The sequence below is a fragment of the Anopheles aquasalis genome, chromosome 3, assembly GCF_943734665.1.
Source record: "Anopheles aquasalis chromosome 3, idAnoAquaMG_Q_19, whole genome shotgun sequence".
In the NCBI taxonomy this organism is placed as follows: Eukaryota; Metazoa; Arthropoda; class Insecta; order Diptera; family Culicidae; genus Anopheles; species Anopheles aquasalis.
Genome location: NC_064878.1, coordinates 39565964 through 39591563, shown reverse-complemented (window position 1 = coordinate 39591563; position 25600 = coordinate 39565964). Strand labels below are relative to the sequence as shown.

Genomic DNA, 25600 nt, shown 5'->3' with positions numbered 1-25600 from the left:
CAGCTCAACTACAAGTTCTAATCCCATGCGGTGGCCGTAAAGGCTTCGACGTTGAGTTGAAATTGTTCGATTCATGGCAGCACACTTCATTAAGTGCAGAGTTCATATTCATGTGCTTTTAATAGTTTTTTTTTCCAATAGCCTTGTCAATCAACTAAAATAACGTATTTCTATGTCGCTGACTTTCTGTTTCGTATCAGGAATACAAAAATTATTAATTATTAATAATTGAAAATTACAATCCGATCTAACATTCGTATGTCGAAAGATATCTACTGATGTTCCTGGTTACTTTCACAAGTTACACGTAAAAGAGATTATCCATATCTGCCTCAAATAATCGATTTGAATGTTTTCCATCCAACAGTCAACTAAAACAATACTTTTGGCAAAAGATGCGCATATCATTAGAGAACTCAAATGCAATGTTCAAATTGAGAGAAAATACGATTATTTGATTACTTTAAATTGAAGGCAATATAATACAATACAATACATTGAGGTGGTTAAAGTTTTTCCCGTGTTGTTTTCGTACCTTGCTCGACTGTTTTTCTTTTATTTCTTCATAAGATATTTTTGAAACATGTAAAAATAGGGTATGTTTGAAATATGATTTTACTGTGTATTTTTTGAAACATGTAAAAGAAAAATAAAGAACAGAACAATACAGAGCAAAGCTATTGATGTGCTATTATTTACTTTTCGTATGGTTGGATGGAAAACAGCGAAAACGATTTTTGACTGCAGGTTTAGATAAAATGTTTATGCATACGGTATATGTCATTAATGCTTAAACTCCATCTAAATAATATCCTTTTCCGCTCTGTCTGTTCTCGATCATTAATTAGAAGAAGCCCATAAATTACTCGTGGAATGATTTACCACTCACGAGAAAAAAAAACTCTGTTAAATACTTTAACATCATTCAGAAAATATGTTTAAAAAATGGAAAAGGAACGAATCATCGAAACGAAAAATATTGCCTTTTTAATCCACTTTGTGGTGTGTTCTTTTAGTAGCGTCAAATAAATTTTCGGTTCCCACGTTTGCAAACAGTCTTCACTCGATAGAACTCATAAAAGCTCATCATCTAACCGCATTTTAAGCTGATAATGTTGATGCTGAGTGATTAACTACCCAGGTGCCAGTGTATTGGCACTATTCAAACACAAAGTTTAATAGCCCCGATACCACACACTCAAAATCAATGGTCTCCACGAGTAGATGTGGCGCCATTGTCACGCCATTCAATCGATCGTTTATCAGCCCTAGAAACAGTTCGAAAAGAACCATCAAATGCCTGAGTGGAACTAATGGAACCAAAACAAGATGTCTCTCACACTGATTTATCCCCATCATTAACCCGTTATTTGTCCCCTGTGTCGTGAGTCACCGTCCGAGAAGGGTTACCGATGCTCAAAATCGTGACATAAATACTGCCAACCGACACACTCCCCGGCACCGACGGGTGGCATTAATCACGCCTCACCGCTACTGGTTGCATTCGTCCCCCAAGGCGGTCCGCCGATGATCATTGAGAAGCAAGAGGTATCACCGTATCATCACGGCTTGGCACCGAAATCTCTCACCACGCCGGAAGGATCGCGCCCCAAAATCGATGGCGTCATGCGGACTGGACTGCGTCGTCGACTCCGATCGTAGAGCATCCGACGCGAGATCAGACACGAAGTGTGCGACTCCGGACCGAACAAAAGCATCGCTGCAGAGCATCGCGATTGATGGCTGGCGTTTCGTTCAGTTGTTGCTGCGCGGCCGTCTTTGCCGGTCGTGATCACGAGATCGAGATCCGATCGCTTCCCTCACCTGTGGTGCGTGTTCCGTGGTAGTAGTGGTGGTGCTGGTTGATTGTGGTTTGCCTTTTTTCCATCCCACGAAACCATGAGTGATTCGCAAAACGTTTCTCTGTTTTGATGCTTGTGTACCGCTCGACACCGATGGTTCCGGTGCTGCAGGCGATCTTCGTCGGGATCGTCTGGTTCGTTGCTAGCGTCGTTGTCGCCACTCAACCACTGTCCCGTTGTGAGGTAGCCCGGGAGCTAACACTCCAGCATGTCCCGGAGGAGCAGATAGGGGATTGGTTGTGCATCGCAGAGCACGGTTCCGGTTACAACCGATCGGCTGCCAATCTGCGCTTCAAGCGTTTCGGTGGCAGCGGTTACTATGGACTGTTTCAGATCAGCGATCGATACGCCTGCACTCGGTACGGTTCGATCTGTGGTCTCGCTAATTGTGACACCCTGCTAGACGACGAGCTGGACGATGATATCGAGTGTATGCTCAAGATTCACGCTGCGTACGCTCGCGAGCTGGGAGATGGGTTCGCTGCCTGGCCAATCCACAAGACGGCCTGCCGGGGAGAGGACCACGCGTGGCGCAGAACCGTCCCCTACGCGGACTGTCTGAACGAGGAGGTAGTGCGGGTGCAGGCGTACTTCAAGCGTAAGCGTGCCAAGGGAAAGAAGGCAGCAGCTAACCTTGTCCTTGCGCCACCGACTGCCGGTAAGGTGTACGAGCGCTGCGAGCTGGCCTTGGAGCTGCGCGATCGGCATCGAATGCCGATGGAACAAATAGCGACCTGGGTGTGCATCGCGTATCACGAGAGTCGCTTCAACACGTCCGCTGAGGGTAGATTGAACGCAGACGGTAGTGGAGATCATGGACTGTTCCAGATCAGCGATATCTACTGGTGTTCCACGGACACCGGGAAACCAGCGGCGAAAGCATGCCGAGTCACTTGTGAAGCAATGCGGGATAGCGACATCGAGGACGATATCCAGTGCATTCGGATGATCTACGAAGAGCATCAACGGCTTTCGGGTGATGGATTCACCGCCTGGACCGTATATCGACCGTATTGTGCTGGCCGGGAGGAAAGTTTCATCCACAATTGCTTCACCGCTCAGGAGCAACATCCCACAACGGCCTTGAGACCACGTCCTGGCATTGTCGCTCCTGTGACCGCACCACCAACAAGATCACGCACACCAGAACACAACGCCGTTGGCAAGGTGTACGATCGGTGTGAGCTGGCCAACGATCTCCTTCACAAGTTCCACTTCCCACGGGAACAAATCGCGACCTGGGTGTGCATCGCGTACCACGAGAGTCGGTTTAATACGTCCGCCGAGGGCAGATTGAATGCGGACGGTAGTGGTGATCATGGGCTGTTCCAGATCAGTGACATTTACTGGTGTTCACCACCGGGTCAAGGATGGGCTTGCGGTGTTTCCTGTGACGCACTGAAGGACTCCGACATCACCGATGATGTGCGGTGTGTTCGGACGATCTACGATGAGCATCAGCGGCTTTCGGGCGATGGCTTCACTGCCTGGTCCGTCTACAAACCGTACTGCACGGACCCGGACCGTGCGGAGGAGTTTACAAGGGGCTGTTTCGGTGACGGATCCCCGGCAACGCTGCTGCCTCGCCCGGCGATTACGGCACCATCGATCGGACAGGGTGGACGAGACTCGCGGCTGCCCGGTGGTCGGGTGTTTGAACGCTGTGAGCTGGCGCAAGAGTTGCACCTGCGTCAAGGACTGCCACTCGAGGAAGCGGCTACCTGGTTGTGTATTGCCAAGTACCAATCGAACTACAACTCGTCTGCCATCGGGTATGGTTCCGATGGTGTCCAGTATCATGGGATGTTCCAGCTAAGTGATGAGTACTGGTGTTCTCCACCGGGACGGGGGTGGGTTTGTGGTGTTACGTGCGAGCAGCTCCGTGATGGTGATCTGACGGATGATTTGGCCTGTATGCGTCACATTTTTGAGGAGCATCAGCGCATTTCGGGCGATGGATATAATGCTTGGGCCGTTTATCAACCGTATTGTAAGGGGCGAGCGGGTACGCTGCTCGAGGGTTGCTTTGAAGAAGGTGAAAACGCAATCATACCAACACCACCAACCACGCGACGGCCAATGAAGGCTCCAAAGAATGGGCCCAGGGGAAAGATCTACCAGCGGTGTGAGTTGGCCCAGGAACTGTACTATCGCCATGGAATGCCGTACGATCAGATCGCCACCTGGGTTTGCATCGCGCACCGAGAATCGAACTACAACGTTTCGGCGATTGGTCGACTGAATGCAGATGGTAGCGAGGATCATGGACTGTTCCAGATTAGTGACATCTACTGGTGCTCACCACCGGGGAAAGGATGGGTTTGTGGGCTGGCGTGCTCCGATCTGGAGGATAATGATCTGACGGATGATATCGAGTGTATGCGAACGATCTACGAGGAGCATACGCGACTGTCTGGCGATGGTTTCAATGCCTGGGCCGTCTATCGACCGTACTGTAAGGGTCGTTCGGATCACTACATTGAAGGATGCTTCCCGGAGACCACAACCACCGCCACCACCACCACCACCACCATCGTCGATGAGGAGCCACCACTGACCACCAGAATCGCGACCGATCGAACGACGAACCAACGTACCGTTACTACCACGGCAAGGTCATGGACAAGTACTCCTTCCACAACGTCGCAACGACGCACAGCGCCGACTACAGCTCGAACACGAACCACCACCACTCGTTGGTGGACGATCAGCACCAAAATGCCGGAAATGAGCACCCGAAAGCAATCGGAAACGACAACGATACCACCTACCACTACCACTGCTGCTGCTAGTAAGATGGCCAAGTCGACTACGAGTTTGTACGAGTTCTATCTTCATCACTTTGGTCGGCGACCGACCATCACCACTGCCAAGCCGGTGTACACCTTCAAACCATTTGCCTCGCGTCTTCGAGCGGCGGAGAGCAGCACAAGTGCCACCGCCACGAACACCGCGACACTGCCACCACCAACAGCATCGGCGACGACGACTACTCGCTATCGAGAGGACTTTAAACGATGGTTTCAGGGTGCGTAAGGAAAGGGGTTCCATCCAAGGGTTTGTATTCTTAAGGAAGGTTTCTAATAAAAGTATTATCAAGTACTTCCTATAACAACCAACTTTTTGCTCACGATTTTGTTGTTGGTTTGCTACAGGAGAGGTTACTGATTGCCAACACGGTGCCTTGAGAAATCTCGCGATCAATGCGAGCTTTGAGCTTCTCTTTTCTTGTTCAAGGAACAACAATTAATTCTAAGCTACAACTTTCGTGGCAACTTATGGAATTGTATAAGTCGCGATAAGGGCTATGATTCGTTACATTAGACCAACACAAACTCTGTAAAAGTATAATCACAACATCGTAAACGTATTCGTACATGGTTTCTGATACCTTAAGATTCTTTATCATATCGATTTGATGATGGTTTTGTGGAGATAGAAATAAGCATTAATTATGGAAATAGCCCTCAGAAACCCTCACTCACTCCAAATAGAATGAAATCATAGGGATGAAATGGAAATAGATACCATGTTACTTTAAATATCTATTTATAAACGATAAATCAACAGTATCCAAAGTAGTAACCAATCGAATCACACTGCCATTAGTCTTCTCAAAAGTATTCCAAGCACTTCTGCTTCACGTTCGACAAATTATTTGCATATTATGGCTTCTTTCGGTGCCGAATATTCTTGGGAAGTTTGTGGGAATTCCCTTTCCCAAACATACCATGACTACAACGCTACAACGAAGCATCTGATCGTTACCAAATGTCTCATCTCACATTACGGCGGAACGGCAGCCGGTTTGGCATTTGAACAAACTGAAACAGTCTCGTTGTCGAGCAGTATGTGGTTAAAAGATAATGTTGGCATCGAAATACTGAAATTATCCATCAAGATGGAACCCAAAGCTTTGCGATTCAACCATAATCTTCTCCATCGGCATCATCTGATACGAGATCGGTCGCAGTAACCTTTGACATTTAGTCGCGTCGCGGCGCGTATCGATCAAGCTAACCCAAGGGGACCATTAATAACATCCCGCATTACTCCCGCGACGGTGGCTAAGATGCTCAGGCCCGTTGGGAACCTATTTGCACAACAAACACTTACGTTTTCGATAAACAAAGCCACCGGCAGCTTTCGGGTTGCGTTGTGTTACGCAGTTCCACTCCCACGGCCATAGTTAATGGCGCATTAAAGACCGTCCCGGCAGGCCGCCCAGCCGGCCGAGTGAGTCGAGATGCGTGAGAGAAGCGATTCTTTGATTGCAATCAGATTAGTGAGTCACAGCTCAGTGAGTGCGGCGCGGCGGTTTCTTATCGATCTTCCCGCTCTATTCCCGCCCCCATAGGACAACTTAGGAACGTAAGTTGCAGGTGTCGATCAAGCTGAGGGACGAGCCTGGCCACATGATCACCCGATTGACGTCTTATCTTGTTTGCTGTTGCGCTAATGTTGCTTATAAACCCATAAAACATCTGTTTAGTACAGGTAAAACCCGTTAGAACAGTACAGGGCAGTTAACCAGTTTCACAGGTTTCCACTGGGGCCGGGGCTTATCGGTCCGGACTCATTAGCACCCGACGCTCATCGTATGCTCATCTACATCGTCCACATCACATACAGCAGTTTCTTTGTTGGCAGGCCAGAAGGGCATTGTTTCGCACCTTCGCAAGCAGCGGTTGATCCCAAAAACTTAAGGCGAGGCTTTGTCCAAAACAAAACGTTCTCAGGATGAGGATCGAGAGCGATCATCCGATCGCGTAACAGCTCAATCAGGATTATCTGCGCATCGTTAGCATAGTTTACGATCTGCAAACTGGCTGTTCGCGTGATCGATGACCGCAATAAACCCCTGGAAAAAGCTACACGCTATTTCACACTCTACTCACCGAAGCAGTTGGATAGATCGAGCGCACCCCGGTACAGGCAACCGTTGGATTTGACGATCGATTTTGGAATTTTGTTTACGCAGTAACAATCGTTGCCGTACTCGGGGCCAATTTCGTTCACAAAATTGTTGTCGATCTCGTACCGGAGCGCGGGAATGCCCTCGTATGACGAAGTGCCCGCCAGTTTAATGTCAACCGTCCTGTAGTGAAGCGAGTGAGATTCACATTTTAATCACCGTTTTAATCTTGGCGGGAGCTATTTACTAACCGGCATATATCCGTGCTAAAGATGGTCATTCTGTCGACTTCCTTACGGAACGGAGGATATCCCGAACCATCGGTTCCGTGGATTTTGTTGCAACGTGACGATGGTCCAGTGCTTCGGTTATTCCACACGTCCAGCGAAGTCCTTCCATTCCACAGCTCGATCATCTGTGTACGGGCTGGATCCTTAATGCCCGTGTTGATGGTGAACATGCCATCATCGGTCATATTTTTCTAAAAACCAAAAACAGAATAAACCATGAATAAAGGACCACGCCGGTTGCACCTTACTCGTTGTTACTTACATGGCTGAAGAAAGAAAACCGCAAGCTGCCATCCGGCATGGTACGGATCGTTTTGGTATTTCGCTTCTCGATCTCCTTACAGATGGCTTTCGCAATACCGATCACGTTCACGCAGAACGGTACACCATCAAACAGGAACTGCTTCGGTGTCGTCCGCAGGAACATCGTATCCGGTCGCCCGAAAATGCGGTTCAGCTCGACGTTGATCAGTCGCAAACTATCGTACGTTTCGTCTTCAGCGATTTGCAAAATAGACTACAAAAGGCAGTCGCGATCGAAACACAATTGGAACACCAAAATATCAAACGAAAACGGTCCAAAGGGTTTTGCAACAATCGGTACCGGTAGTGGCGTGCAGGAGAGAAAATTGAAGAAAAATAAAATCAAACAATTCGAATGATAGAATGGTAAACATGAATCAGAATGGGCGCGATAATGGCGATGATTTATGGATGGCATGGATGGAATGAGTTATGGTGATGCGTGCAGCCGATCGATTATTCACAAACTGTTACAATTGTTAGTGCACTATCCTTTGATTAGTTTTCAATCCTGAGCATTGGTTCAAGAATGTTACTTAATAGTTTGTCTATTATAATAGATTAGTGAATTAATTGAGTGAATTAACCGGAACTGATGGTCTACCAGCAACGGTCTTAAGTCTAAGGGTGAAAGGATCAAAAAGGATTTAGGAGCATAGGAATCGGGATACGGATCGGTACTCGTACACTGGGCGATAGATGGATGACAATATGAGGCTGCTACGAAATTGAAGGGAAATGGAAGTGTAATGGGTGTAATGCGATCGTGAAGTGATGAGCGGACGAACAGTAACTCGACGGGAAAACAACCTTCGAATGATCCTTTCCTTCGCACGATAACCTCAGTTGCCCCGGTATCTGTGGCATGCAAAGGAACGCCATTAGCCACTTTTTATGCTCTGCGCCGCAGTGCGATGAATCGCTGTGCACACTCTGAGCCTTCCGAAACGAGTTTTGCGACTTATTCCTGCGCCCAACCCGACACCTGGCGCCATTCTCTGCTTGACATTTACTGAACGAGAACTGCCAGCGTTCCATTTATAATTCCTCTCGCCAACCCACTTTACGGAGAAGGCACAGGAAGATCGTGGAATGGTGGCTTGGGTGGTTTAAAAATAAAATTCCATTTCCAGAACCACACGATGGGGATCGCTTAAAAAAAAAAATACACGACAGAAGACTGGTAATCTTAAGACAGTTAAGCCTAAGAAAAAAATGAATGTTGAATGGTTGGTCAACGGCCGGTGTATTGCGAGCCGTGGCCGTTCATCACAAGTTCGTCCGGTGGTTGAATGGTATTGGTCGAATATATGGTGCCGATTGTTGGATGTAGGGGAATGTTTTGTTGCAAATGAAACACACCAAAGATCGCAATGAGAATGCATCATGATGGCACCAAGCAGTGACGAGATTGATCGGGAATGGAATAAAATGGAATGGATCAGGAAAAGGACTAGGAATACGCAACCAATACAGACCGCCACCAGCTACGAATCGCGATGAATTATGCACACATGAAAGGCCACACAAAACACACAAACTCGCCACACAGAACACCAAACACAGATAGACACTTGATGAGCACTGGAAGCCAACAAAACGAAGAGATGACATGGCATGAAAGTGCATCCATGAGGTGGTTCCATGATTTTACCTCCCCGAATGATCACATAATGATACCGCAAACAGTACGAAACCCCCCAAGTTTTACGATGACGATGAAAGAATGATTTAATGGAGCATGGAGAGAGCAGTAAGAAATTAGGAAACGAAAAAAGGAAAGAGTTGAAAGAATGAAACGAAAGGAAGGGGAAAAGAACAGAAGAACCAAACTCCGGGGACCAACTAACACGTGGTAGCACACCTTCGTCCTCTGGCCGGTCCTATGGCTATTTGTTAAGCTAATCGTGAAGCCACTACTCGCACTCGCAAATTAATGATAATTTTAAAAAACAACTAATACGGAGCTCAAAACAAGCAAAAGAATGAGACACACGCCAGTCGATAGGGTGTCTCATTATCATCGCACTGCTCCATGCCGTTTAAATGCAATGCTGCAATGAGCTGTGATGTTTATGAGCGGAGCGGAGGTTTGTGATAGTAGTGAGAAATGGCGTCACGATGGCGCAAATCACGGAGGGTGAAGGGTCGATCCCTTAAGGAGGATCGCGCTACGGAGGATCTGGTTTATTATTACTTGGATCGGCGTGGTGCGCTCGATGATCCGTTTAATGACTCGCACAACCGGGATTTTCTCGAGCGTGTTGTTCACGTCGGAACGAAAATTGGTGATCGTTTCCTTTGCTTGGTTATCGATAATTTGTAAAATGCTCTGAAAACAGAAGAAGGATTGACAGTTTCAGACAGTGACCGACACAGAGTGGGCAGAGTGGAGAGTAAAGATCAGAGGTGACAGAGAAAAACAGAGAAAGATTAAGAGCACGAACACGACAAGTAAATCATTTGAAAGTAAGTGAACAGGATACGAGAGACGGCGAAGAGGAACAAGTATTTTAAGGGGGGCTTCGGTTTTTTATGTCACACATATTTTAACATTTTCGCCTGCATGCTTATCCTTTCAAGAGTATTGTGTAAAAGTTTTGGATCAATCGAGGAAAAACTGGCAAAGATACAGATTTTTGAAAATCCGTGTTTCATACAAGGCTCCATGCAGCTCGCTACTTTGAAGAGCGTTTCCCAAAACCAACGTTTTCATAGTCGGTGCCCATTGTACCGTAAAAACTACAGGACCGATTGATTTGAAATTTTTAACACATAATTTGTACACTCTTTACCAGGTAGCACTTTCGAAATTTCATAAAAATTGTTGATAGTTTTTTTTAAAGAAATCTTGAAAAATCGTGTTTTTAGGCAAAATGACGAAAAGCATAACTTTTTCACCTACAAAAATCAGCCAAAAATCGAAAAGTAGGAAATTCAACAAAAACTCAACGGGGCTACTTGGATAAACTTATAATCTATCGAAAGAATAGTGATTTGTATTTTTCTGATGACCCATCGCTCAGCTGCGATGAGTACCGTCTTTGGTGCGAATCAAAAGACATGCCTCTTAAGACTTAAGCGACGAACCCGGTTTTATCATTGATCAATCCGTCACCGTCATAAATGTGATGCCATGGATGAAGTTTTTAATAAATTTTCCTAAAAATAAAACTGAATATTCTTCAAAAGTTGACGTTTAATATGCCATTCGATTTAAAAAATAAAATTGAATGGTTACGTTATGAAAAATCGTCAAAAATAAGACTTTTTAGCCTGAAATTAACGAAGCCCCCCTTATGCTGATAAGAAGTAGAGAGAGAGAGAGCAAGAGAGAGAGAGAGAGAGAGAGAGAGAGAGAAAAGGAGACAAAAAGAGATAGAAAGTGAGAGATCGCTTCGTGAAGTATACCAAAGAACTTGGTAGCACAGTTGCTGTTCCAAGAAACGGGAAATAGTGTACGAGTTGTTGTTTGGTGGTTCATGGGATTTTGGGGAAAAGGGATGAAGGATTAAGATCCAATTCGGTTAAGCTTCGTCTACATTTCCAATGCACGTATGTGTGTATGTGTGAGTGTGTATGTGTGATGAGTCAAAAGAAAGTTTCCCATAAAAGTTGTGTATGTGTCCCTTTTTGGTGGAGTGAGAGGTTCGCATTGAGTTATTCGCGGTAGCTGCCTGGAAGCTGGTCATTCGGTCAGTCAGTCATTAAGTCAATCAGTACATCGTTCTACTCTTTATACAGCGAATCTCGTCCCTCTCCGGTTACTGCTTTGTACAGAATGTCATTTGTGTAACGGATACGCGATCGGATAAGAGCGGATTGACGGTTGACCGCGAATGCGCTTTGCTTTGCGTTTGGGTTAGTTAGGGCGAGGTTTGCTGTCCTCTTGCGTGGCACTTACGTTCATGTGCATGTTCAAAACCGTCAGTTCGTCGTTCTCTGTCAACGGGTAGGACGATTCGGCATCGAACACGTAGATCTGTTGCTGGCTAAAGTGAACCTTCGACCGGTCCCGGCTAAATCGGATATTATCCTTTTGGCGATATTGACTGTGAAGGATAATGCGTTAGCATGGCTATGCTGAGCTCATCATCATAACGGGTAGTACTCACAAGTAAATGTAGGGTCCCACTTCGACCACCTTTGGCCGACGACCTTGCATCACCTCGTACGGATTGGTGACGTTGAATATGTAGACCTTGAAGTCGAGCGGCTGTGGTAGGGCCTCCCACCGCTTGAACTGATCCGTCCCTTGCCGTAGTTCGGTGTTCTGAAACGAATGAAGAAAGCGACGAAAAAACACGAACGCTAATCAATAAATGTATAAGGTCAAGGAAATGTGTTAAAAATCAGAACCTCCCGCTAGTTTCTGTTTTCTATTAAAGTTTGGTGCGTGGTCAATTCGGGTCACCACGTGGTTCTGGTCGCACCGTACGCACTGAAAGCATTTCTTTAACCCTGACCGCTTTCGACGAGGTGAGGAAATGAGAGTTTTCCGTGTTGCCGCTCTATTAAACCATTTCCAGCCGCAGGTCGCATCGTTATCGATTAGATTACTGGTACCGATGGTCTATCGGCCATGACGAGCGTAATAACGTGTTGAGGTAATTGGGGAAGGACTCTGTCGCGCTTTGTGTGGTGGCGTTGATTCACATATTTCCACACGGTCAACCAGTGCGTCTAATATGACAGAGGTTGTGGAGAAGAATTCTATAATGCTTCGAGTGAGATGTTTCATGATTTTTTATGGAAAAAATAAAAGGTTCAATCATTCAAATTTTATGAGAATTATGTTGCTATTTCACTAGTTCGACACTATACAGCTAGAAGGACTTGACATTCAGTATTAAGAAAAAGTAAAGAAAGTTCATGTCGCAAAGTAATCGCGGCAAGATTATCAATGGCAACATAATCGATCGCTTGTTTGATAATTCAGTGAGAAAAAGAGATCCTAAAACACTCCAACGTATAGTACAAAGTGGCGAAAATGAGGGTCTAGAACAGGGGTCTCAAACTCATATAGGCACGCGGGCCGCAGAGGACAATATCAGCAAAGCAATGTTGAATGTTGAAATGTTGAGAATTTTTTTTCTTTATTCAATTTTTCGAACGTTATTGTCATTGTAGATGTAACACAAATCTTTAATTCCAACTTGCGCATAAAAAAATTACAAAAATCATACAATTAATGACCAAATACATCTAAAATATATTCCGCGGATGTAGCCGCGGGCCGCACAAAATAGTTTGGCGAGCCACATGCGGCCCGCGGGCCGCGAGTTTGACACCACTGGTCTAGAATATCTGCATGTCTTTGGTTATTGATGGGAATCGAACTAGTATATTCTAGTTATCGATGCTCTAAGGATGGGAACAGCTCTATTCTAGCCTAGAAAGGTATCGAAGATCATCATCCAGATCAACCTGGAGACTGCTTCGATCTAGTGGGGTCCTTTCAATCTTCAGCGCTATTTTTGGCTAAAGTCGAGCATATAGATCGAACGATACTATTCTAGGAGGAACAGCTCTAGTGTCCAATGGATGCAGTCAAGCCAATAGAGAACCGCATATTTTCAGTGATGTACCATTTGTGGATTTGGATAGCCTTGGACAGCCTGTTTCTTGTTTCTGCGGGAAATGCCTACAGCATTTGTTTGTTTTGTTTAGTCTGAAAATTTTCAATAAAGCGGATTTCAGGACTTTCCAGTTCAAGAAAGGTAACGGTTTTTCTGCCGATGTTTTTTCTCGCTCTCGCACGAAAGAGTGGGTGAAACAGAAACTTTAACATTACATACTTTCAGGCGTGATAGGTGAGTAAACGTGCATAAATACAGGCGTATTATTGTTCTTTCTCGCTCACTCTTTGGTGCGAGAGCGAGAAAAAAACATCGTGAAAAATTCTTTACCTTTCTCACCCAGGAAAGTCTTAACATCCTCTTTTATAGACATTTTTTTTCGAAAATTAATCGAAAATGCGTGCGACTGTGTGACTGTTCGACAACAGATTGAACGTCCCCGTGTCTCAAATGCGCCTCATCGGAGCACGAAAGCACACGGCTGGCTAATTGCGTTGAGTATCCTGCCCTGGCATCCAGATGAAGCGAGATCACGTGTATCCTAGTGGCCAAAGATGGAGCTCCAGCCGAGGTAGGAACAGACCGGCTCGTGGAGCAAATGCTATCCCTAAAGCCCGCTAACATAACGGTTCCACACCACAAAACAGAAGTTTGTCTTGTTGATGGATCGAGCGACATTCAAGAGGTGTCGGTCGAGATCGAGAAATCAGTAACAGCAGCAGTTTTATGGATATGCCAGCTTTATCACTAATAAACTTCTGTGGCCTGGTCCGTATCCGAATAAAAGTGAGCGAAGAAAAGAGCTGCTACTAGAAAAGAAATGCTAAACATTTGCTCTGTTAAACATTAATGTTGTATGAGGGTCAAGCTATGGGACGACAATCGCTTCACCTCGCAAGGCTGTGATGAATTGTCTTACTTAAACTCATTTCATGGTGATATTAGGAACAAATAAATGTAAATGGTTCCAGATTTTGGGAAAGAAATCGGAAAAGGGACAACACTGTTTCAACATAACGTTTAAATGAGGTGCAAGAGCTTGTTTGTTTGTTAGATTACAAAGGAACACAAGACATTTTTAAGAATTAAGTTTTTACACTGTGTCATGTAATCGGACCGCTCAATTTCACTGTTTTTTGGTGGAAGGAGTTGGCGGACTTTCGCATTTTTCATCCAAAAACTCACTGCTTGATACGTCAGCGCTAATGCTAATTACCTAAAACATTAAAGCAAAATCTCTAAATACATTCCGTGCGATTGTGGAAGGCTTCCGAAACGTGTTCTTGACTAGCCAATAGAACGATAATGGGCTGTTCTATTAAAGTATACAAAAAAATACAGTTAATAGAATACAAAAGATGATGTTGATAGCGGAATTCCCTTCAAACCCTTTGATTGATCCGTTTATAATCAAAACCGTGCCGAAATCGATCTAACACTAAATATTTAACTAGAGAGAAAATTCCAGACAATCGCAGCTACCTTTCAAGCAATTTCTAGAACAGTTATTCGCTTAGAAGTAACATTTGGTAGCAACAACACGAAAAAACCAACGCTTTCAATTATTCACAAGCGGATTGAGCACGCCTTTTGTTTAGGAAACGCTGTCTGGAGATAAGATTCTTATCACTGATGTGATCCTTTGTACAGGGTGTAATCACATGAATATTGAATGCGGAACTAGTTGCGTGAGCTGATGCACCCTGAGCTCAAATATAATTAACAATAATCTCACATTTGCCGTGAAAGTAATCTTCATTAGTAACCGCGGTACCACCACGGGTACTCCACACGAGTACTCGACACTAGAGTTGTTCTCCGGCCCACACTTTATCTTCATCGAATGGATCATAAAAAATGTATGGAAATTGATGTTCCCGCCCTTCCTGCTCGACCGGTGACTATTACAACGTTTTACGCAATTGAAGTGCGGTCAGCCACTTAACTGCTGGTAAATAACAGAATGCTGTTTGCACAAATCACCGTGATGAATCCTACCGAAAACGTGTTTGACGGTTTTTTGCTTGGGGTGTTGGTTCGTTCGTTCAGTAAACATGTTCCATACAACACGGAGATGTCTGGCTCATAGATAAATTGACAAGATTTTAATGGGTAAAAATTGAAGAATAAAATTATTTCTATTGAATTTATAAACTTTTCGATTAATTGTTTCATTTTGGAAAAAAAAAACACCTTCTCATCTCAAACACATTTAATCGGTGACTTGTGCGAGAGAACAAGACGGTACTGCACTTGAATGATGATTAGTTAACACCGTTGCAGTCTTAATGTTACAGCCGAACATAAAATGAAACTTGACTCCTCTTTGGGTTGTCACTGGGAGAAGGGCATTGGTATCCGATGACCCGATGCAGTAGTTGATGCTTGGTACTTTCAAAATTACCAAATAAATCAGGGACAACAACGACTTTCGAATTTTCGGTTTATTTGGAACAGGTTCTTGTGCTGTTTCGTAGCGTCATTTATCGAAGAATCTTGTAAAAACATCGAACCCAACAGGGGAATGCTTGAAGCCATTTACTATGTTCCCGCGAATCCAAACTATTGTGCCATTCCGTTGTTGCTGATTTTAATGAAAAAGTTGCCACATAGAGCACGATCGATTGGTGGCTTTCTCCCCTTTCTGTACGGCCAGCTTCCGATTTGTCAATCACAAGGTAAGGGATTAGCAAACGAAAACGAGCACTTCATTGCTCTCATCTCTTATTGCTTCTTCGGATTCGTTTCCTGTGTTTCTCGTGGCTGATAACCAACGCCACGGCACGCCACACCACATCACGGTTACCACATCCGTTGGCGCGAAGGTGCGGTGGACGTTGTTACGCGCCATCGATTGCGCCAGCTTAGAGTGTGGTGAGTCGCGGCCCAGTCCCGTCGGCTGGGAAAGTCGAGTGCCCGCGGACGGTAGCAGGGAAATTGACCACTTTGCTCCTCTTCTCTTCATCCACCACCCGGACAGCTTCCTTCGGCTGTGAAAGTAGTGAGGAAGCGCCCCTGATGCTGCCGGGAACACAGCCGATCAACCAATCTACTCTGTGGACTCCTGGAATGGCACCTAGCGCCAGCACCAACTGTGGCCCCTAAGGAAAGTTGAGTTTTTCGCGCCATTATTTCTTTCTTCGCATCCGCTTCACGCCGGACTTCACGACAAGTCCCGGGACCAACGGTCACGGTACTTCTTTTGTGACGGTGCTGCGGTGCTCAAAAGGCAAGCGAATCTCCTTGGCTTCCAGCATCAGTTCCGTGGCAGCTTCAGCGGACCAACTGGGCATAAATCGATGAAAGCATTACCGTGCCGTGTACTGGCAACTCTCGTAATAGCGTGCTACCTGTGCGCCATTGTGTGACGCTTTCTTTTTTTTCGAACAAACTTTTCTTCGATAAAAGAGGACAAATCGTTGCGGGTTTCAAAGGAACGGGGAACGGAATCAATCAAACCATGAACTGGGGACCCTTTTTCAACGGATTTGGCACGTGCCACATTGGATACGCCCACCAGCGAATGTTATATGTAGAGTAACGGATCGATACTAGCTTGTAAAATGATTTGATATGCACATAATTGACCGATCGACAAGAGGTAGCGATCGCGAGCGAGGTTACCGCATCCATCGATGCGTTTCATCAAAGGTATCGCTATCCATTCTACTCGCCTGCGTGTGGTTTCCACGCCTGTTCAACGCGTTACTAGAAGATTAGTGGTCAATTTATAAAATGTTTTAAACTGTTGGGCGTGGAAAGTTCCTGTACTGGATGATCTCATCCATTGCACTGCACTGTGCACTGTGCACGATCAACAGCTTAGGCTAATTGTTCGAATGCACTTCCAAGATGATCTCGATTTCTCACGAACTGGCACGGAACAGGATGTGATGTAAGGTACAAAGCAACAACGTAGAGCACCTGCGCGTTGGGGGATATTCCCTGTTGCAACAGAAACTTAAAATGTATCAATCCACTTTCTGTGTTTATATTCGTTTCGAATGCACAACCAGCACACGATCGATGGATCGATCGAAAGCAGAAAGAAAGCCGAGCTCGATCATGCTTTCAAGCGGCTCAATCGCTAGCGATATTCAAATGCCGCATGGTCGCATAATAATTTATTCCTTTTCTTCCACCTTTCTGCTGTTATGTGCACCAAAGGACTCCAACCACCGTGGTCGAAAGGTTGTTGATCTACGGTGGGTTGAGTCGAACCGGTTAGTATGCCGCCCGTAACAACAACTCTCGGGAACAGATCTTCCTACTCTGGCGATTGTTTGTCGTGGAATAGAAAGTTAACCGTTCCACGAATCCGCATCGATGATCGATCGCGAGCGCCTGGAGTTGTTGATTTATCCTCGAGAATGATTGACACGCAACACACCATCAGTTGAAACAAGCATGCAAGTGCTACGATCGGCGTTATCTCTCTGTTTGTTTTTTTTTTCAAAAAAAAAACATTGACGAAAAGGTAGAAAAAGAAAGGGGGGAAATATTGAAAAATTATGCATGAATTTGGCATCGAAACGAAATGCTAAACGCGATGCCACACGCAAAACCGATTAGGCCAGCAATGTTGCAGAGCGATGCTCGCGTTGAGGCGCTGAGGGCGACATGTGTGACCACCGTTTGACCGTGATCGTCGTCGGTGAGTCTTTTGAATTTATGTCGCAGGCCCGGCCCGGCTCGGTCAAAACCAATTGGTATTCCTCAACGGGCAAACCGGTCAAGGTTTACGGTGGTAAAGGCATAACGCACCACCACCTTCGAACCGCGTTGGTGGAGTGATCGATACCACTAATGCCGCCGTCACGTCCGTCACTGGTGGCTCTCCAACCAACCAAGCCCCCCTACTTTGGATTTCGTTGCGCCAATGCGCGATCGTTCACGTTTTATCGCAAAGGAACTCGAACACGGTGGCTCACAAAGCGTCATGCGAAAGAATTGACCATCGTCGGTGGGCTCGACGTTCAGAAGCGCCATAAAACAATCGACCACACAGTTCAGGTGGTCAGCACCGGACGAACGCGTGGAAAGTATATACGACGATCGTATTGTGCAAGCTCAGCAACTGCAACAACAGCACCAGCACCAGTAGTTCGTTTGTTTGTTTCATTTTGGCAACCCAAATGGACAGAGGGGACTCCGGTTCGTGTGAATCCGAAGCGTGCAGCGGCTGAGGTGAGGTCAACACCGTTGATGCATAAATCCTGGAACGGCGCGACGCCTTCTAAATCGCTTTTAATCGTCCATTTCAGGTCATTTCAATTTGTTTCAGTTCTTCAGTACGGCGCACGGCGCAATTCGTTCCTTTTTGGTCACCGCCAGATCGCGATGGCGGAAACAGTGTACCAGCGGCTGGAACCGAACTCGTTCCTTTTAATAGTCAATTGTGATGCGATGATCTGCACGAAGGGAACGGCAGGCCAAACCCGCACGATGCAAAGATGCTTTTATAAACAAAACATCATTATGGTGGCCGCGGGGGTTTTGACTTTTGGGTTGGGAAAACCTCCCCCCCCCCCCGAGACACAATCCCATAACGACGCACACAGATGATGATGACCACCATGATGATCGAGATCGTACCGAGCAGATACTGGTTTGGTTTGCGTAAAGCGTGTATCTCTGGCTTCGTCACCATGCGTCTGCGGAATGACAATATATGGCCGGTGGTGGCCAGAAATCAGCCAAGAATTAAGTAAGCAACCGCGGTACCCAGCAAGTTCTTTCCCCACGTTTATTCATGCGGGTCGTTGCAGGTGTATTGAACCTGACGGATCAGACGCAGACGCGCGAGTTGTGCAACGACCGAGCCTGATTTGTGTCCTCCCAGAACCACCTCTCGGTGTACATTGTGTGTACTTTCGGTTTTTTCTGCTGCATGCTAGGAGTGTCTCGGGTTCGGAGGTATTGCTGAAAGACCCTCTCGATGCACAGATGACGCTCGATGCCGGTATAGTGGCAGAACAACTTTTCCTTTTTTCGTGCACCCTTTCGAAGGAGGTTGAGCTCGCCGAGGTAATCATGGAGTACAGTTTTAATGCGACGGAGCATTGTTGAACATTCTTCGTATTGAGAGAAAAAAATGAAAGCAATGAAAGGAGGGTTCGTGTCTTGCACTTTTGCTTTCGGGGTTAAGCGTCGTCCAGCGTTGAAGTCTTTTGTTTGCTTCGTTGTCGCATTTTTGATGAGTTATTGCAAAATTTATGCAAACACCTCGCACATTAGCATAGTTTTAGCCAAGTTTATTCAAATGATAATTGATGATGAACGGACAAAGACATTCGATTGCGCAATCATTTATCAAGCTGGAAGAATAAATCGCCCATCATCAGCGATTGAGCAGCGAGCGAAGAGAGAGAGACAAAGGCAATCAGAGTTTAGATTGATATCCGCATTTTGCTTCGCATTGCATTCAATTGCTACATTTTCTTTCCTTCATTTCAAGCCAACAGCTGGCGCCTGGCAGATCGCGGATCATCAAGGGCACCTTCTTTTGTTGATCTAGCGGCATCAACAATCAATCGTCGACGAGGCCGGAAACGAACGCACCTCGCATCTCGCCATAGCTCTACCTTACGAACACACCACCACAAGGCGTTGTTGAACTATTTCATTTACGGGGCGGGAACGGGAAGAAAATAAACTACAAACACGATCGATGATTCACGAACTGTACCGGGCACTGGGTGCGGTGTTTGGGTGTTGCTGGCTGGCTGAAATAGGCTTAGCATATGGCCAGCGCACGACCCAGGTCAATGGCCCCCAAAAAGGGTGTTGAATGGGTGAAGTCTTTTGTTTGGAAATGAGTTCACCCAGAGGCCCGCCGGAGAAAATGTCGAAGTCGATCAAAGCCCAGCTTAAACTCTGCGTTGTTTGGAAAGGGATTTGCCCGTCCATCGCGATGATTGATCATTGATTTTTAGGTCACCTAATAACCTTTTTGAGAGAGTCGCAATTTGTCTCTACAATCTAATAAAGCCACAATCTTTAAAATACTCAGAACAAAACGGAACAACATTTCCATGTTAAATGCAAAAAACAACGAACTCAACAATCACTCTCCTTAGTAGCAATCATTATTTCCATTCCGGTTCACCACAGGTACACTCCACGTGCCATTCTTTATAGATTCTGTCAAGGTTAAGGTCGAGGCCCGGCGTACGACCCGTACTTGGCCGAGATGTGGTCATAAAGCCGTCGCTTTAATTGCTGCCATTCTATTTAGACGTCACACAGTTGTGGTGCGCACTTTGAAGCGAAGCAACGAGACAAATTACAGTTTCCTGGGAAGAATAGAAATGCATCAGAACACAACAAAAAACAAAAAAACAAACATCGGCAGTAAAATAATGTGTCACGACGTTGATCTTGAACTGCTTGGTTCCGATCCTAGCGCTGAGGTGAGTGTGAGGATGTTAATCAGCAATCATGCAAAAAGTAAACACCATCCACAGACCAGCGTATTGGAGCGGAAGCGAACTTGAACTTTGGCCGCCATTGCAAGGGACAAACGCGCTGCGCTCAACCCGAAGAAGAAACTCGCTGAATCCGTTTGCTTTGTATCCGGACACTTTCGAGGAAACAGAAACTCCTTCGCGAGCGAGTCATAAAGCAGCGTTAGAAGATCATTTCACGACTCTCACCGCTCGCCTTGAACTAGAGAACGGACGGAAAGTAGCGAACCAGCGAACAATGTTATCCTTTTATTCCGTGGAATGCATCACCTTCGATAGCATTCGAGGAACCGGTCAGTGAGTTGAGGATAAAAAGTTTTCTCAAAAAAAAAAAAACTACGCTTTTGACGCGGAAGTGACATCTCGACCACAGCAATTATCTGCCCGCAAAGTGAGCTCATTGCGCGGTCTAGAGACTGATCGATGATCACCTGGAACCATCGGGTTCAAGGGTAAGGTTTACAGGGGTGACTGGAGACAATCGCCATCATTGACGTCAACAGCAACAAAAGGCGGAAGACAGGCGAGCGCAACCCAGTTGGCAATTTGAAGCGCTCGGCTTACCCCTCTGCCTGCGACGTAGCGGGATGAAGGCTGCGGCGGCTGAGAAAGAAGCCCCCTCTGCCTGCGACGCGGTCGAGGAAGAGGCGAGCGCGACGCTCACTATGAAACGGCTCGTAGGCAGCGGGGAAAAGAGCGTAAGAAACCGCGGGGGGAGGAGGTTTCGTGCGTGAGCTTGTGGAGCGCGGCTGCGGCGGGGGAAACGCGAACGAAAACGAACGCGAGCTTGTGGGTTTCAATTACGCGGAGAGGGAAGCGCGACAAGGCAGAAGGGCGAAGCGAACGCGAGCGTATTCAAGACGGACGGCAGCGCGAAAGGGAGAGGAATAGAAAAAAGAGAGGGAGCAACCTCGAGCAAAATTCGACAAAGTCCCGATCGCGGCAGTCGGAAATTTTCTAAGTCCCGGGACGCACGCTCTACGCTGGCGGCAAAGTGCAAGTGCAGAAAAGTGTTACCAAGGTGTTGACGATAATCCACACGCAAGGTAAGCCAAGCTGGCGTTGTAAGGTGCACTGCAAAAGGTTAAACACTTTTGGATTTTTTTCTTCCTTTTCTGCATGTACCCAAGCATTGTGATCAACGTACGCGCACCCAACATCAGGCCGAGCAGGAAAGTTCTCGATCGCAGCCCGGATCACGCCACCACAACGACGCCTTCAAGCAGTGAAGAGTACGACGCCACCACCACCAACAGCAACGCAGAAAAATGACGTCACAAAATGACGACGTCATATACGTGTGACGTCAGCAAAAAGAAATAGAAAAATAAACGCCACCGCCATATGGCGGTGGCTCATCGACCAATCGCAGCGTAGTTCATTTGTTTCTCCAATCGCAGCGTAGTTCATCGAGAGCGCACGAAGGGGGGGGGGTGCGTTCGGGTTTCACGAAAGTTGGTTCTTGGGTGCCTTGGCCCCTTGTTTCTCGGTTGGGACTGGGGAAGACGATTTGTATTGACTCGCTTATATGCCAGAACCAACCAAGTCCCATCTCAGAAACAACTTTTCTATAGTGAGAAAACCTTCTCACTGCGAACTGGGAAACGGCGCTAGTGACTGATGTACGCGGATGAGCGCCAGAGATTCGATCCGATTCAAAGGCAAGAAGCGATCTAGCATTCCTCCTATTCCCCGGGGATCACGCCCGTGACTCATTGATAGTTACGCAACGGGATGTCGAGGTGGAACAAAAAGACGCAGAAAAAAAAAAGAATCCCCGGTTTACTTGTGTGATATTTCGCGCTTCCCTTACGAAGGGGGGGGATCGGGACAAGAAAGCCGGCTAAGTAAATAGAAATCCAAATGGCGTTCGTCGTCCGTACAGTACAAACACTTGGAATACAACGCGTATGCTGGTAAGAATTGAAAGTGTACACATCACTGAAGAGAACGGCTTAAGCTGAAGTCGCCAAAGATGCGAAAGGCCTGATTTTTAGTGCTTGTGCTTGGTATAAAGTAGCAGCAGTAAAAAAAAAACGTGAATTTCGTTTTTTGCTCATCCCCCAAAAACATGAGCCAGCGTGTTACAGAAGCCACACACAAGCGGGGGTTTTTCGTTGCATTGTGGAAGTCTCTTTCGCGCAGTCATCGATGCCATAATAATTGAATATTGACCGGGAATGACGTCGGCGTTACGTAAAGCCGCTTTTCGGTTCAGTCAGCGGGCCAGACCAGATGAGCCCTCTTCAAATCACCGAACGGCAAAAGGGTACCGCGCACACGCGTGAGCCTTAGTGGACTCTCTGCCCTCTCTCCAGGGCCTCATCCAGTTCCAGTGGCGTCGATCACGAGCTGGGCCACAAATTAAACACTCTCGGGAAGCTCTCGTGAATCGCGCACGATCGCGCAATCTGCTGACCAGACAGTATGAAGATCTTCTTCGCTCTCTCTGTCCTCTTAGTGTGCCAGGGCTTTATGTGTGACTGTCCCCAAAAAATATGGTCTCGATCCAGCGACCTCACGATGAGCGAGTGCGGTTCTTTGCTCGTTCGATCGGTTTTCGGGCGAAGGATCGACGACCTATCTTGTGACATGCGGCGGCATCGTTATGTAAACGCTTCAGATGCACTATTTTCATTTGTGTGTGCGTGATCGTATCATTAGCAGCCGTGGCAGATCGAAAGATTTCAATGCTTCGGTGCGATACGAACCTGAAATCCTCCCGGCACACTATCTTTAGCCAGCGATCATACTCCACAGCGAACTACGGTGCTGCGACCGGTACGCTAATGAACCATTTAGCCGTGGATGCAGCCCAGTGCGCGCGTAGGTGGCGTAGGAGTACCGGGAGCGAGCGAGAAAGAGATCAAGAGATCGTGAGGCACATGGCCGGCCACTCCACACCGCTAATAGTCATTTCACGGTTGGAAACGGGGATGACCAGGGACGCCCTCGGACCCTCCGGGGGCGGGTCTGTGCCTGGTAGATCTTGTTTTGCAGTGCAGGGCACGTACGTGCCGGAAATGACCACCACTGGCCCCCTGGCGAGCGGTGGTGTTTTGGTATCTGATGTCAAGTGACAAGCGCAGGCCCACGGCTACCAGAATGTAGCCGGCAGCTTGACAACAACAAAAGCAGGAAGCCAGGTGCCTAGCGAGGCCACACCGGGGTGGGGGCGCGGTTGTTTTCATTTGGCCTGGGGGTGGATGGCAGGAAAATTATTATTATTTTTTTTTTTTTGTTGCTTTCCACAACCGCTGAAACCGAGTGTCGCGCGTCCAACAAACGGGAACGACAACGGGTGCTTGAAACACCGAGCATGATGATGACATCGTCGTTCAAAAATGAGCATATTAATGGCTCTTCGAGGGGCTGCCGCCTAGCGAAGAGCTATGCAAATTATCTATGCTAAGCGGTTGGAGTTTTTCGGTCACTCGACACCCCGTACCAATGGGACAACACGAGAAGAGTAAAAAAGAAAGAATAAAAAGGCCCCTCAAAAACGATGATGATCGCGGTGATGATGATGACGAAGCGGACGAGGCAAAGCGATCGAAGAGCATCTCCCGGAATGCCGCAGGGTGTTGAAATCACGACGGAACGTGCCTTTTGTGAAACAGGTTCATCGATGCATGTGCCAAGGTTGAATCATAACCGCAACGAAGAACGACACTCACTCGGTGATATGTAGGTCACACTCTCCGGATTGGCCCTCACTCTGTGCGTGGCAGCTTTCAAACCATCTTTGTACTGGCAGCGATGGACAAACGGCTGCACCGAACGCCAACCTCCCGACTTACCTCGATCACTTTCTCGTGCACGGCCCGGGGAAAGACGACCCAGCCGAGCAGTGCGCCGGATACGGCCATCATCGCACCGATACCGGCCCAGATCAGCGTGCATTGCACCATCCTGTGCAGCGTTGCTCGTGGATGCAGTGCGCGCGCGCGCGCGCAGAGCTGGATGCAATCCCTGTGGCCGCGAAAGAGTAGATATCACTCCGCGAAAACCGCTCGCTTCACTCTCACTCTTCGACAACGCCACTTCACGACGCCGCCGCGTGTTGGCCAAGCTAGGAGCGATCGTGGATCGCCCAGTGACTGGCGACACTACTTTCAACACAAACACTAGTAGGAGGAGGAGGAGAAGTGGGCTTAACACAAGCAGCACGCACTGTGGGCTCACGAATTGCACAATCCTTTCGCGGGGAGCCTGAGACAGAGTCAGTGCTCAGATCGCATCAAGCGCATCATTTTATTCACTTGACACTGCTAGAAATAAAACGGGGGAAAACAATTTGATTAACACGAGAGAAACACGCAAAAGGCCAGCATTCAATCAGAAACGAATCGAAATTCCTTTAATGCAAATGACAACCAGGGGAAAACGGTACAAGAGTCGCGTGTCCCTGCAGCACGAACCGCATTCACCGTTGAAAAAAGAGAGGCCCCCCAAAAATGGAATGCAGCACAAGCGCCAGCGCCTGTCGCAAGCTATCTTCGGTCACATTTCGGTCCCATTTCAGCGATCTTGCGATCTTCGGTTTTGTTGATCGAGAGAGTCACTGTGCAATCGATGCAATTCGACAACGGATTCGACGGAGCGAGCGAGCGACTATTGTCGCCGGATGTTGTGTTTAACGCGGGGGCAAGGACACGGTTCGGTCCGGTTCAGTCCAGCTTTCCGTTAATGAATAATTCCGGTCGCACATTTCCTCGCTACCGGCCGTCTGTTGTTCGCACGATTACACACAAACACACTAGCGCGCGCAAGGACACCAAAGCGCCACAAGAGGACCACAAGCTGCTTCCTTCATATTGCCGCCGCGTGAGATAGGAATGTAGCGTTCAATCACGGGGCTGTGGGCGGTTTAAATCACACGAAGAATCAGAGGGGGAAGGCTTGTTAGAAACAACCGGCCCGGAGAAACACACACTGCACACATGCTTTTGATCGTAATAATCGGACACTTTGGACACACGATGAAAAACGGCGATCGCGCAGGTGTTCACCGAGGGGCCCTAGATCTTACACCGTTTGCCATACACACGCATACCACACGACTGAGAAAGAAGCTGGAAAAAATCGAAGCAACGGACCGGGCTTTTCAGAGGAACCTTCGGAGCGCAGTGTGCTGCTGCTGCTCGTGATGCGGATTTGTAGGTCAATCGTGGTCCGCGTCCGT

The 25600-nt window shown here is 47.1% G+C and overlaps 2 protein-coding genes across 6 annotated transcripts in view; one reads left to right on the top strand and one right to left on the bottom strand.

The window, feature by feature from the left end:
* The window catches only part of LOC126578030 (sensory neuron membrane protein 2), a 26795-nt gene extending 1195 nt beyond the window's left edge, over positions 1–25600 (bottom strand). Inside the window, exons 1-8 of one of the 5 annotated variants that reach the window (XM_050240204.1) lie at positions 25515–25600; positions 24216–24686; positions 11486–11643; positions 11275–11422; positions 9568–9702; positions 7330–7584; positions 7029–7258; positions 6761–6960 (exon numbers count right to left, since the gene is read on the bottom strand). In XM_050240204.1, coding sequence (XP_050096161.1) covers positions 6761–6960; positions 7029–7258; positions 7330–7584; positions 9568–9702; positions 11275–11422; positions 11486–11643; positions 24216–24326 — 1237 coding nt within the window. In that variant the 5' untranslated portion in view covers positions 24327–24686; positions 25515–25600. Of the gene's footprint in view, positions 1–6760; positions 6961–7028; positions 7259–7329; positions 7585–9567; positions 9703–11274; positions 11423–11485; positions 11644–24215; positions 24687–25447; positions 25465–25514 lie in introns of those variants that run through there. The other 4 variants (XM_050240205.1, XM_050240208.1, XM_050240207.1 and 1 more) reach the window with 4 other exon arrangements.
* LOC126578029 (uncharacterized) lies at positions 1779–4999 on the top strand. Its single transcript, XM_050240203.1, has one exon. It carries the CDS (start codon positions 1932–1934, stop codon positions 4896–4898), a length of 2967 nt encoding a protein of 988 aa, XP_050096160.1. The 5' UTR covers positions 1779–1931; the 3' UTR covers positions 4899–4999.

Coding starts and splice junctions, on each gene's coding strand:
- LOC126578029 (XM_050240203.1), top strand. CDS start 1,932: ATGCTTGTGTACCGCTCGACACCGATGGTTCCGGTGCTGCAGGCGATC.